Genomic DNA, 14553 nt, shown 5'->3' on the forward strand with positions numbered 1-14553 from the left:
CTCTCAGTGTATATTACAGAAATAATTCATACAAGAAATAGATGTTCATTTACATAACTTAAAGCTATTTGTTGGAGCTTAAAAACTTTTCAAAGAAAATCTTCTACATCAACTCATCCCTGTTACTGCTCTCAGAAACTTGAAAAGAGTAGAAAGGAAGACAATGAAATGCAATAAAACTATTAAAATATTAAATAATAAGAGGAATAAAATGATATAGAGTACAAGAAAGGCTAGGATGAAAGATTAGTTAAAACAGATTAGAACAACAAAATATATGTAGAATAATCAATAAAAAGCAGATAAAAGAACAACACAAGAAATTAATCTTTCCTAATCAAAATCAAGGCTGTAGAGGTTTGTTCTAAGTTTACATCAAATATTTCAACACTTCCATGTTCAGGAAAATTAACATTGAGTTCTTTATGAAGGATGTTTATGAGGAAGGGAGGTCCAGGAGTCAGGACAAAGGAGAGCTAAGGAATAAGGAATAGTTCACACAAAATGCATAGTTGTCTCTCACTGGACTGTGGGCCAGTATTGGTTTAGTAATTTCTTAATCCTTCCTCCCTAAGATCAAGCAGCAGAGATTATGTGACAGTGAGCAAATACTACTGACGGAGTTTTGGGTAAACTAAATAGAGTAGTCTTGCGTGTCACTGTTTCTAAAACAGGGCGTTTTTCTTGGCTGTGTTAAAAAAAGGCAAAAATTGAGAGTATACCCACTTCTCCAGGGAACACGACACCACTGCTTTTCGTACTTCAAAGTAACACAAAGTTCTTCACACAATGAGAACAATAAAAATTATACCTCTGCAAAAAAGCGGCATCTGACCCGCTGCCCCAGACTTCAGTTTTGTCCTGATTAAGATGCAGAAAATTGTTAGTCATCCATAGCTTGATATATAAAATACAGTTAAAAGAGTTGTATTGGTCCAGAGACACAGCCGTCTAAAACTTGAAGAATATAGTAATCTACTAATAGCTAAAAGCACTAATAGTAAAGGTGTCTACAGAACCAAAACCATGTTGATATTTTCCAGAAAAATTATGTGTCTTCATAAAATCATTTAACTGATTAAAACAAGCTACAACCCAATGAGTCCGAACACACTCCAGCAATGAAAAACGTCTCTGGAGGATGAGTGACCCTGGGGTGGTCAGAGGAAGACCACGAGAGAGGCTAATAGGGTCGTTGAGTTTTGGGCTGCTGTATCAGACTGCATGAAAAGCAGATATTAGCACTGTGTGAGTTAATAGTTAATAGTCTTAGCTTGCCTCATTATTAAGAGATATGAAAGGCTGTTTATAAGCCATGGCTTATTTGCTATGTGCTTTCAAGTTCTATGCATAGTATTGTTTCAGTGCTGACGCAGGTGGAGCTTATCAGAAGAAGAGAGGGATACATTCGGACCATCTTTGAGGACTTTGAGAAGAAGAGAAGAAGAGAAGCTGTTTCTGTCACTTGATCAGATTCCTGTAACATTACTAAGGAACATTGATAACTTTAGCTTATTCAGCAAAATTACTTTTTCTGAGCAGCTGAATCTGAATCTTACTGAAACAATGTTCTCTTTGTTCATTATCGGAGTTATAAGTTATAAATCTTACAAGGCCACAAATTAATTATTACCTCATGTGTCATGCAAATAAAAAAAAAACAAACATTGCATCTCTCTTTTGCCCGTCCAAAACAAATGCACATGATAGCCAGATCAACATCTTCCGAAACAAGGCAGTGGTGCTCATACTGTTTTCATCTAAAAATTCATGAGCAGCCGCAGATTTATTCACCATATTTACTTACTAAGGTTTTCTAATATTTTTACAGGATTACCCAGAAGATTAAGATCCACTAATCTCCTCTGGAGTGGCGATACAAAGGCAGCCCTTAATTTGCTACGGGATGATGTCCTGGTGGCAGATCCAGGCACCAAGTAAGACTCTGTTTCCTTCCTGTGTTGCTGTTGCTTGCTTAAGAGGAGGTGAAAACGTTTTTGTGCCAAGATAATAGCAATTTTAATTTAAATCTTTTTCCTTTCTCACCTCTCATGGCTTCCATCGTAAAAGGATACCGAGTTACATGAACTGATTGACCTCCTGCTTAGTGCCATTAAGCCCACTGTGCTCATATTATGAAAAATGAATGGACTGTATAGAGAGGGGGTTGTCGGCTACTCACAAACTGTCTAAAACATGAATCATTTCTTTCAAAACACCGTTTTTTGGCACGTGGGCCCAACTTTGGGCAGCTCTTCTTTAGACAATCCATGTGTTCCAATGGTCTGAAGGGAAAGAGGCCACTGATGTCTTTTCACAGAACTTTTGGTATTTTGTATCCAGTGTGCACTTGCGAACATCTGTGACATATTGCTCTCTTTTCTTCAGATGCCACTACAGCAATGTTGCTTTTTCCTTACTGGCCAACATCTTGGCCCAGAAGGTGACTGGCTCAGACTTTGAGAGCTGGGTATCTGACAACATTCTTCAGCGGCTCAGCATGGAGGACACTGGTTTCAACCTAACTCCCGCTATTCAGAAGCAGATGGCTGTGGGTGTATACAGCAATGGTCAGCCAGCTCCCCTTTACGACCTCGGCTGGTACCGACCTGCAGGCCAGATGTATTCCACTGCAGCTGACATGGCTAAGCTCATGATGGCTCTTCTGGGGGGTTACGGCTGGACTCTGCTCCGCCAGGACACCCTCAACACCATGCTGACCCCGGTTTTCCGATGCCACAGCAGCTACTTCGCCAACTCCACTGGCACACCGTGGGAGATCAACCAGAAGTTTGGCTATGATGTGGTGAGGAAGGACGGGGACCTGGACGGTTACGCAGCCACCCTCACCCTGGTGCCAAGGCTCAAACTGGGACTGGTCATCCTGATGGCTGGGGTTCGTCCTGCAGACCAGGACCTTGCGAGCCAGGCATACAATTATCTTATCCCTGCAGTGGAGAATGCTTTCAGGGATGCTAAACGAACTCTTAGACCACCGCTCAACCCAGCTCCTTACGTGGGCTTTTTCACTTACAGGAATATGACTTTCTATGAAATTAAGGTGGACTCAGATGGGGTGCTGGTCATGCAGCAGTTTGGACCACAGGTGGACACAAATGTGCCATCCAAGTACCGAACTATTCGACTGGATTATCTGCAGGACAGGGTGTTCAGGGTGATTTTTGAGAGCCCATACCCCTGCAAGATGAAGGTTAACAGTGCCTCAGTCTCACTGGAGGCACAGGACAGACAGCTTTTCAACTTTTTCCCCTTTAACAAGAAAGGTGTGTCGCCAGGGTTTGATTCCCCAGGACTTAACACTTACAGGGTGACAAGGATAGCTGGCAGACCATACTTTACTTCATAAAGACAGGAATTCCACTATAACTGGGGGTTTGTGTCTAGGGCATTATATTATATTATTGTGATATTGTTATTCCATACCAATTGTATCATTTAGCCATGTCCAAATCTCCAAAGGAATCAAGTCATCCTTCTGCCACATTACTAGCACAAGCGAAGCAAAAAAAATATAATTGTATAGGTTACTAGATATTTGTTATTCCTCCTGAACCTTTAAGTGCCTGCAGTGTGACTTAGAAAGAGGAAAATCATGATTTACTGACTGAGTTCCACCACGGAAGCATGTAAACATGTTGTATGTGCACAATAAAGAGCAAAGTTGCAGAATAATTTGCCAAACAAATTTGAAATCCTATAATAAGCATTTAGGTGTTTATTAGGCATTAAAATTGCTTGTTAAGTTTTAGTTATTGGTAGACTTACAGTTAACACTGAGGTGACCAGAGAACATCCACTGGACAACCCAGCAATATAAACACTCATATAAACATGCAAGGAAGAACACACAAACATCAGGGAACACCAATCAAGGTAATAATTAAAAACAAGATAAATCAACTCAATGTCATTGTTCACCTCATAACAACAGCCACACACTGGGCTCTGATACTGCACTTGGTGCTTTGAGCTAGAATGTTATATCCACCTGCTGACAATTTGTACTTCCTTGTTTGCTATATGGCAAATGTTAGCTTAATCACATGCTAATATCATGGAAAACATGGAAAATATTACCTGCTAAAGAATATACATTACCATGTGAGCATTTTGGCATGCTGATGTTAGCAATTAGCTCAAAGCACTACTGTCCCTAGAGCTGCTGGTGTGTGTGTATGTAGCACAGAGGTCTTGATGCATCTGTCATTTAACACTTCTTTGACTTTAAAAGTGAATTATAGTTGGATTTTTACAAATAACTGATGTGATGAGTCACCTGCAGCATTTGGCGGATTGTGAGCAGGTCGCAGTGAGTCAGGAGTCATCTGGACTGCCTAACTTCTCTCAGGATTCGCAGAACTGCGGATGCTGCAGTGTCCTTCAGTAAATTCACAACAGGTGCAATTCCATTTATACATGTTTGTGTTTTAAACAAAACAATAAACAGACAAAAGGTTAATGTTCCCAGATGAAGGATTAGAAGAACTTGCTTGAATAAAATTGCAACAAGAAAACATTTTCTGAATTACCGTAACCAGATGTTTTAATGTTGTTTCGGTGTCTGACTTCCTTTCTTGCTTCATCTGCTCTGTGCTGAATTCAGCTGAATTCAGCACTTCTTGGTTGCTCTTTAAGGCTGTTGAAGAGGTGAATGGAGGTGTTCCTGAGCAGGCTACATACTGTACCTGCTACAAATTTTGAGGGAAAGCTGCATTTCCCAGGATTTAAATAGTGAAAAATGAAAGCACAAACCATAGGGAATAAGCAAGACAAATACAGAGAATGCTGCACCAAGGAGTGAAATAGCATCACCATGGCAGTAGTGCTGCAAGAATTTTTTTATAGGGGTGGCGATGGGGCCACTGAAACTCTTGGGGTGGCACACCAAAACCAAAAGCCATAACTGAATTTCAGGAATTCTACTATGTTATAGTAAACAGGCAGTTGAAAACTATAACACAGTGTCAAGGGATTGCCTACTTATATACGTTGGTTCCTTATTTTAATGTTACTAATTATCTGATGTGCATATACATATACTGGTACACTTGAGGATATTTGTGGAACTCAAAATGTTAATGTGTTATGTGTCTGTAAATACATGTGTAAGGCGGCATTGTTTTTCAAATATACTAGTAACTACTACCAACACCAAGTCTCTCATGTAGTGGAGTTAGCACATTATTATGCCTACTCCGGATCACTCCTGCACCACTGGACTCTGTAGATTCCCCCAAAACCATAAGGGAGAGACATTAGTAAAAACTGAGGGAGATGTTTCTGCACAATCATTGCAGAAGATATGCAGTTCCAATTATCATGCAGCACTGAACAAAAGCTTAAATGAAATTGACATCCTTAATGTAAAGTGAAAAGATCATGAAGTTGATCCATTGTTTGAGAGGTCTAAACTACCGGATATGAACAATATGCAATTCCCATTGCCAGTGAAAGACTGTAACCCAGTACAACTATTTAAGTTAAATTCTGAGCTACTACTATAGCTCAGAATTCCCATCTTCTGCTACTTCTCCACTAAACTGGAAGGCAAATATTTTACTTTCACTCCCGTTATTATTTGATGACTTTAGATACAAGTTACTTTGCAGACTGCATGCTCCATCAGAGCCCTAGTGAATTTAAGTCGGTTCATTTTTATCAACAATCAAATAAACACTGAAGATCATATCTGACAATAGACCATGCTGCCAGTTGATCAACTAATTGTTACGGCATATAGGCCTACAGTTGCGTTTTGTGGAATGCAGTTAGAGTGGTTTTCCAGAACTTGGGAGATGTAAATTCATCTCGCTGCAAGAGGACCTGGTCTTCATGTTGGTGGCTGGCATATTATTGATGACTGGCTGTTTGTAGCCGGGGTGCTAAAGTTAGCTGTAGCAGAGGCACTAACAGTGGGGCATCGGCAGTCCGTCCTCTTTGATGATCTTGAAGGTTTGCAACAACAAAAACTGAAAAAGTAGTTGACCTCAATGACTGACCTATCATCCGCCACAAGATGAGGCACGAGGAGCATGGAGATGGTAAGTAAAGAAACAATGATCAGTAGCACCATATGGCTTTCATAGCCTGATATCAAGTTTTCCAGCAACATCACTGTGTGGCAGCTTTTGATTGGGAGAGGTTATGAGTGAGGAGGGAGCCATATTTAAATGGACTGACTTATGGCGAGAATAGCTGTGATTAGTGTGAGACTGACTGGTAACCATAATGGAATCGGCAGGTTGTCAGCTGGGGCGTACGTCTTCCATGTCCTGTATAAACTAATGCTAAGCTTCATTTTAATTCAAAGTCATGACATAATGTTGCAGGCCCTAGTTACCTTGACAAGTACTCGAAGAAGTTAAAAGAGGTTTTATAACAGCAATACCAGAGCGAGGGTAGCTAGACCACCTACTTCCTACTTCAAATACCACCGTGTGGTTTAGCTGAGGGGTTGCAGCTTAGTAGAACATACAGGAGGCGTCATCTGTAAAGACATAATACGTGATGTTATTTTATTGATAAACACTACATATATTTGTGTGTATAATTGTATATAATATAAACAGACATGTATCCTAGCAGCATGTTTATGTAATCTATTTTTTTCAATGGTGAATTGACCAAACATACTTTGATGATTTAAAAAAATAATTCAATAAAATAAAAATGAACCACAGCGAGATGCTGAACTGTCTGAATGTGAAGCATCCAGAGGTTGATGTCACACATGAATATACAGCAACTGATTAAAAATGAAGCCCAGATGGATACAAACAACTTAAATACAACAGAATAATTTTCAATATTGTACAGTTTTGACATTACCATGCTTCAACAGGACTGCAGCCCATAGATAGACAGGCAGACAGATAACACAGAGTTAGATACTTTATGTCAGTGCTACGGAATCTTTTTCCTTTGGGGGGCAGTGTGATCACAGGCTTCAATCATTCATTTATTAAGCACATTTTGCATGTCTGAGGACTGTATCCTCCAGGTGAACTCCCTCTGACAGGTAAAACCTTTTCCCACCAAATTTGTTAAGGACTGGAGCTGTATTATCTAATCTGCTCAGCTGCTCCACATATAGTCATTTTAATGTTTCTATTAGTTTGTGGTCTACATGTATATGGTCCATATTTTTATATGAATCAGTTGAACATACAAGCATTACGCTCTAAAGGTCATAGAACAACTAGTAATGTCGGAACAACACTTCTAAGTAATGATAATTCAACATATTTATCAATGTTTACATACTACATACATACTGGCATCAATTCAAAATGACTTGGTGCAGTTTACCACCAGATGGTGCCAAAGCACTTGCATAATGTGAATACTCATTCCCACAGTCATTTCCTCAGAAGAAACTTCATATAAACTAGTGCAGTGCCAGTTCAAAATATACATGGTCAGAACTGGATTGATTGATATGTTCTCAAGATACGCTCATCCAAATGACTTCTCAATCACAAAATTAATATCAAACTCATATTTGATGCGTTCGTATACAAACATCTTTGTTAGAGGATAAACCCACCCTCACTTCACATGGATCTCAGTATAATGAAGTCTGGGCTGCTTGTTTTTTTAGTTTGTTCAGCGGGAGTAATAACTAATTGATCATGTATTCTTAAGACAGTTTTTGCAATTATTGTATTCAGTCATCTTCAATCGTCCTTCAATTTCCACGACTGCTGTGTTGTGATATCAAAAATAACACCGTCAGTGTCAGATATCAAGAAAAATAGTGGATCTCAGAAAAAAAAAATGTATGTCAAAGAAACCCTTGAAACCCTAGAGTTTCAGTAGTTTTATTTAAGTTCTTGAATTTAAAATGGTTATGATATGGATATATCCAATCATTGGAGCAATATACTGGTAAAATGATCAGACACATGTATTTTTGCATCAGTGTGCGGGCAAGGAAAATAACTGAAGCAATGTCCAGATCTGTAATGTTAGGCTGAGACATGTTCTAATCATACATGGCATTAAAGTACATAGACATTATAAAACTGCAAAATCACCCCACTAGATAATACAGATCTAATGTTACATTATTACAACAGCAGCTGTGCAGACAATATTTGTGATATGATGGAGACCATGATTAAACATTTAGAAAATTAAGTTGATGTGCCTTCTACTGTTCAGCATATTGATGATTCTGATATATACAGTATAACACTTGGGTGAGGATGAAACGTAAACTGGACGGAAAAGTCTTGCTGTCTCTGCCTTCTTAAACAAAGTGCTCTGAGATGTTTCACTTCGAGTGTTCATGCACAGTAGCTGGTACTGCTGTGATCAGCCACTTACAGATTGCCACACTGTTGGGTCTCTGTCTAAAATACTCCAACACTTTACATGATCTTGGATAAGATTGTTTTGCTGCAGTCTGTTCACCAGGGAATCTCTGATTGAGACATCCCAAATGTAGTCACCAACAGTTGTTTAATTTGTCCCTTAGTGTTTCTTGAGAACCTCTCATCAAATCTACTTCAGTAGATTGGATTAATGTTGTTTGGAAAGATCATAATGATCATAATGACTTTGTGTCACCAGGAAACACACTCCCTCTACAGGCTGTTATCAAGAAAATGCAGCCATGGACATTGGAAGCCTAAACAAAACTTTTGACACCCATCACTGCAATCTCCAAAGTGTAGAAACAAGTTGACCGATTTTTGTTTGACTAATACAAATGGCTGGGATTTATGGATGCAAAACAAAATGCAAAGTGAGGTTGGCCAATGCTACTAGTTGTTACACTTTCTGGATCATGACTTGGAATTTACCTGTGGAGAAGGAAGAAAAGAAAGCATTTGTTAGTCCAACTTTTATTTAAAATCCAACCAAACTCACTCTTTTCTCTTCCTACATGTGTTTCTAATGTTTTTTAAACCCCAAGGCGTCTTTCTTAACACAGCAGTCTACTAATACATCACTAACTTCAGTCAAAATAATGACCACAGTGCTAAACCACTAGTCTGCATGGAGATGCCTGTTTCCAGAAATGACTGTGTAGCTGTGGATTAGGCCTTAATATCAGCACAGGTTTCTAGGAACATTGAACGAGGTAATACAAACTAAGTACCAGGTATAATCCACCTATTGACAATGACATACCAAAAAAGAGCGAGTCGAGTTGAACTGAACTGAGCCGTACCATAACACTGAAATGAAACATCAATTTGAGAATGACTGGATACAGATGAGTGATGTGGGTCTTACATGCTGGCATGGTGGACACCTCAGCAGTCACAATACTCTTCACTCCCAGGTTGGACAGAGCTCCTCTCACCAGACCACATGTAAAGGTCAAATACTGCAGAGAGAAAGTCATTTGTGTCAAATGATGAGTACAGATATCTTAGCACAGTCCACGGGATCAAGCCAGACAGAAGCAGCAAACATCTATGCAAATCCTGATTAATGTGTGTAATGTGTGTGACTGAATACACTGCAGGGAGCAAAAAATACAGCAGCCAGTGTATCAGTGAATCAGATGAAGTGTAACTCCCTCTGAAACTGTCATTTCATGTTGAAGATGAAGCCACAGGTTGACTTCATCCTCTTTAAACCTTCCAGACACATCGACTTGACACTGTCTGTCATCTACATTACACCAAATGCCACAGGACACTGCACAGTTTTACAGAAAGCTCCACAGATGAGCTGTGATGAAGTCTGTCTTCTTTTAGTTTTTAGTATCCTTACTATAAACTGAACATGCTCACTGTGAAGCAGAAAAAATACAATTCAATAAAACAGTAAATATGACAAAAAAGACAAGGTGATTGGACAGCAGTGGGGATGGGTATCATTAGGATTTAGAAAAAAAACAACAACAACAAAAAAACAGCTAAATGAAATGTAAAACGTAATGGTTTAATTGGCTCTCTTGCATGATACGCTTTAGTGATGATTGGATCTTTAACTACCTAAAAATTGTTGATTGTTGGTTACTGTGAATTCCTCACTTGGAGACAAAAATTGTCAGCAACACTACATCTACACTGCTGTCATTGCTGAAGCTGCTGATCTTTCTAGTCCCTTTGTGTTGACTTTAGTTTGAATAAATCACCTAGTTTTAAGTATAACCTTTGCCTAGACAATTTTAATAACTCATTGGATGTAGTCAGGAAATGATGAACCTGCTGATATCCTGATTATTCATTTGGACTTGGACATTGGACAAAGCTTCTGTCATACACATTAAACTTCACTAGAAAAATATGTATTTCCTATGAAAATACAGTGTGAATGCTGAAGGATGAAGCGAAATCTGCTGAACGTACTGCCGAAAAGATGAAAAAGTTGAAAAGTTAAAGGCCGAAGGAGCTTAAAAATTTGAACACATTGATAGCTGAACAGTTTCTGTAGCTAAACATGAAGCTGAATGTTTGAAGGAGTTGAAAAGGCAGAAAGATTAATATTCTAAAAAGATGAAGAGACAGAAACGTTGAAGAGGGCTGAAAGAGTTGAAAAAGTTGAACATATTGATTACTGAACATGAAGTTAAATGTTTGAAGGAGTTGAAAAGGCAGAAAGATGGATACCTGAAAAGGCGAAAAAGCTTTTGAGTAAGAGGGCCGAAAGAGTTTAAAAAAGTGAAAAAAGACTGAAAAGGCCAAGAAGTTGTAGAGTAAGAGGTCAGAAAGAGCTTAAAAAGGTGAGAAAAGACTGAGAAAGTGAAAGGATAAAGGCAGAAAGAACTTAAAATGGCTGCACACATGCTGGAGCCGCAGATTGGCTCTTGGGTGCAGTTGAGTGTTCCAGCAGGACAATGATCAAAAACACACATCAGAGGTGATAAAGGAATAGTTAAATCAGGATAATAATGAGGTTTTGGAATGATTCAAAGTCCTGACTTGAACCTTAATGAGAACATGTGGACTGTGCTGAAGAAACACGTCTGTGTCCGGAAGCCATCAAATTCAACTGCACTTCAATGATTCTGTCAAGAGAAGTTTAAAATTCAGCCAGAGGACTGTCAGAAGCTTGTGGATGACTGTCAGAAGCACCTAAGTGAGTTGAAAATGGCCGAGTGACATTTAAGCAAATATTAGAATTACTGTATGTATATTTTTGAAAGAGCAGATTTGGTCACATTTTCAGAGGACCTATAATAAATTCATTACTGAACCAAACTGCATGAATGTTTTTTGTGTTGCACTTATTTCATCACAGAAAAAGGAGAGTTGTAGAAATCAGTGGAACTAAAAACAGCCATTTTCTAAATTTTCTTTACCAGTGCAGGTAAACTCTTGCCCACAACTGGAAATATGAGTCTGGAGCCATGTTGCTGGGCCGGGGATCAGCTGCCTCATAAAAATAAAAATTATTTGAGAGGCAAGACAGTCTTGTAGAACAGATCACTACAGAGTCATACATCTAATGAAATCAAGACAGAGCACCTTCGGGGCTTGGTCCAGATATTGTTTCCCAGCCGACAGCTGACCCAGTAATCGGAACTTGTTGTCTTGGAGAACATAGATGCCCTGAAACACATGACAATAGCAATGAAAGACATCAACATAGCTCACAGCAGTAAGGCCGCTGACAGGAGACAATACAAGAATAAAAACAAAAATAATATGTACAAACCACAGATACAAAGTGTTATATCGCCTTTAAAGCAAAATCAAAATTTCAGTTTGTCTGGGCTGAGCGTGTAGAGCACTGCAGGCTGACAGCGCATCCTGATGACATGTTATGTTAATGGGAGACTGATGACAGGTTATGTTAATGGGAGCCTGCTGTGTGAATGACAGTCGGTCAGTGACAGAGAGCTCAGTGTTACCTGGTGATTGGTTCGAAGGTTGTCAATTTGCTTTTTGAACACACATGTCCAGAAGTCTTTACAGATGAACTTCATGATGTCCAGCTCGTCTTTGAACCGTATTGTGTCCTTTGTCAGTCTAGAGGGAGGAAATACCTGTTAAATGCTCATAAGCTTGGCACAGTTGGTCACTATAATTTTATATAAAAGTTTGTCAAACATGAGGAAACAGTGCATTTGCTGAGGACTATCAGGGGTGGACTGATCAACATTTGATACTCTTGTGAGTATTTGTGGCAGTGGGACGGTTTATGTGGAATTGAGTCAAAATTATTTGCAGTGTACAGGTCAAGTAAGGGATAATGCCCAATGATGTGGAGGCCTAAACCGTCCGGTGCCCAGATCCAGCCGCCTCCATGAAGTCCATTAATTCCTGATTACAGACACCTCAAAGGGCATTATACTGCTAATACCATGGTCACTTGCCAAAGGAAAAAACATAAAGACAATTTGCATATGCTTTTGTGTGTTTTGCGATCAAAATGTAATGTTTTTCACAAACAGTAACTCCATTTCCCTGGCAACACCTGAGCGTTTGACTCTGAATCAGACACAACAATCCAATATGATTCATATGTAATGGAAACATTGTTCACTACTCCAGTAAACAGGCCGGACCTTAGATATGACTTAGCAATGGGAGATAAATTAGTCCGCTCAGCTCATTGAACAATTCATCTCAGCTACTAGTCAGATAGATAACGTCAAAGAAATACATACCACAAAATTAATGACCAATTTTGGAAATTTTATAAAGTTGTGTGAATCAAATGTTCTTTGTAGCACAGCCTCCTAACATCTTCTGAGTGATTCTGATTGCTAATGGCTGGTGACTTTTATGGGCCCTTTGGGGGCTTGTTTGATACAGCCATTAGACTCAGCCACACACACTACAGTGTAAAGTCTAAAGATGTAGTGGGGAGTTAAGGCACATAAAGTCGGTTTACCAAGCTTTTGAAAATCAAACAGGGTTACTAACCTTTTCATGAGTTATCTATTACTTGTTACCTTACACTTAAGTGTAAGCTTCTTGTTGCAGTTTGTGTGTTACAAGCACCACCCTGTGGTATTCATAGGGTGGTGCACTGAGGGACAAAACTTTGTGTGGTAAAGAGATTATTGAGATTTTTCCTTTTAATCAGTTGATTAGTTCTTTAATTCATTTATTTCAAGCGTTGAGGTGTCTGCAGTCAGCTGATGCCCATGCCACTCATTTTAGATAAAGGCTATTGCGCATATATTTAGAACAGGCTGACTGACTGGAACTATTTGTGCAGCTCTGAAGGTGTCCATATCAAAAGTTAATTCACACCTTCCAGCCAATCAGAATCAAGTATTCACCCAGACCATGGTGTGATGATAATGAAGGAACATGTCCCCCAATGCAACAATGTGGTTTACTGATGTGTTTTTGGACAACAGTGAAGCTTGCTGGCTTGCGAGGAAGAAGATAGACGAGACTGTTGCAGCAGAACAAAACAAGTAAAAATTATAGCCTCATCTTTGTAGACTATTACACATAATACTGTGAGAAATAAGTTCTTATTCTGACATTACCTATGTTGCATTGTGCCTTTCAATGTACCTGTCTAACTGAAAAACTGAAGGAGATTCACAAAGAAAACAGTCACATTATATCAAATAATGAAACTCTGTGTCTGCTCACCTTTTCTCAAATGTCTATGGAGGTCCAAGGCATTACTAGGCTATTTCAGGCATAAGGAGCCAGCAGCTGGTTAAACCCTGAGCAGTGGATGTGATTCATGTGTTGTACAGACAGACTACAGGCTCTGAGTTTTACATGTTAGCTGCAGTTAGCTTGTTACCTCTCTATTAGCCCTTGTCCGACTCTGAAACCCATGTTCTCCAGCTTGGTGATATTTCTCCCATTCTCCTGAATGAAAGACAGACGGCAACGAACAGTTTAGGTGAGCTGCAGAGGAGAAAACTTGGACTAACTGTGTGTTTCTTACCGTCTCTCCGTTTTCAGCTGACTTGTAAACGTACTGTACCACTTCGTTATGTAAAAACTGGAAAGAAGCTTCGTCTGCCATTCTTCTTCTCTATCAGCAGTAGCTATTTTACTACGGTCCGTCAGCACCTGATTCACCGTGTCATGTACACCGGGGCCAGCATCATCACATATACACACACACACACACACACACACACACGCACTCACACACTGACAGCTCAAACACACACCAACTTCATTTCACAAACACAAACACAAACCAAACCAAACGCTACTTCCTTGTTGTACCGGCGGGAGGGTTAACATTGAGCGCACTACTGCTCCATTCCGCCACCAGGTGGTCTGGAGATCCAACAGTAAGATAAAATAAAATAAAATAAAATAAAATAAAATAAAATTAAGTAAATCACAAAACTGGAAAGACAAAATACATCATATTCATAATAGAAGGAGCCTTGTTTGCAGTTGTTGATGTCATGTCAACAGTTTTAAATGGAAAATGCTTCTTAGGCCACTGGGAATTTTTAGCTGCAATACTGTGAGTGGCTTCCATCCCAGATTAGAAGCAAGGATTAGCAGCACCTGTACACCAGTTATATATGTATAGAGGGGACCCCCCATTTCCGGTGGGCTCAGTGTCTATGGTCCTTCCAACCATAATGTCTATGCTGCCAACAGGCGACATAGGCGCTTGCCTAGGGCG

The 14553-nt window shown here is 39.4% G+C and overlaps 2 protein-coding genes across 2 annotated transcripts in view; one reads left to right on the plus strand and one right to left on the minus strand.

The window, feature by feature from the left end:
- The window catches only part of LOC119022818 (putative beta-lactamase-like 1), a 7879-nt gene extending 4361 nt beyond the window's left edge, over positions 1 to 3518 (plus strand). Inside the window, exons 5-6 of the mRNA XM_037104163.1 lie at positions 1832 to 1937; positions 2389 to 3518. Of these exons, the coding sequence (XP_036960058.1) occupies positions 1832 to 1937; positions 2389 to 3367 (1085 nt within the window). The 3' untranslated portion in view covers positions 3368 to 3518. The remainder of the gene's footprint in view (positions 1 to 1831; positions 1938 to 2388) is intronic.
- A 4282-nt stretch (positions 3519 to 7800) lies between these two features.
- On the minus strand, positions 7801 to 14149 carry trappc6b (trafficking protein particle complex 6b). Its single transcript, XM_037104196.1, has 6 exons — positions 13849 to 14149; positions 13702 to 13769; positions 11837 to 11954; positions 11451 to 11534; positions 9265 to 9358; positions 7801 to 8828 (listed from the first exon to the last, which is right to left on the minus strand). Exons 1-6 carry the CDS (start codon positions 13927 to 13929, stop codon positions 8797 to 8799), a joined length of 477 nt encoding a protein of 158 aa, XP_036960091.1. The 5' UTR covers positions 13930 to 14149; the 3' UTR covers positions 7801 to 8796.
- Between the last annotated feature and the right edge of the window lie 404 nt (positions 14150 to 14553).

This window comes from Acanthopagrus latus, chromosome 7, assembly GCF_904848185.1.
Source record: "Acanthopagrus latus isolate v.2019 chromosome 7, fAcaLat1.1, whole genome shotgun sequence".
In the NCBI taxonomy this organism is placed as follows: domain Eukaryota; kingdom Metazoa; phylum Chordata; class Actinopteri; order Spariformes; family Sparidae; genus Acanthopagrus; species Acanthopagrus latus.

Coding starts and splice junctions, on each gene's coding strand:
- trappc6b (XM_037104196.1), bottom strand. CDS start 13,929: ATGGCAGACGAAGCTTCTTTCCAGTTTTTACATAACGAAGTGGTACAG. Junction 9,359..11,450: donor ATCTGGACCAAGCCCCGAAG/GTGCTCTGTCTT, acceptor TTCTCTCTGCAG/TATTTGACCTTTACATGTGG. Junction 8,829..9,264: donor GGTGTCCACCATGCCAGCAT/GTAAGACCCACA, acceptor CCTTCTCCACAG/GTAAATTCCAAGTCATGATC.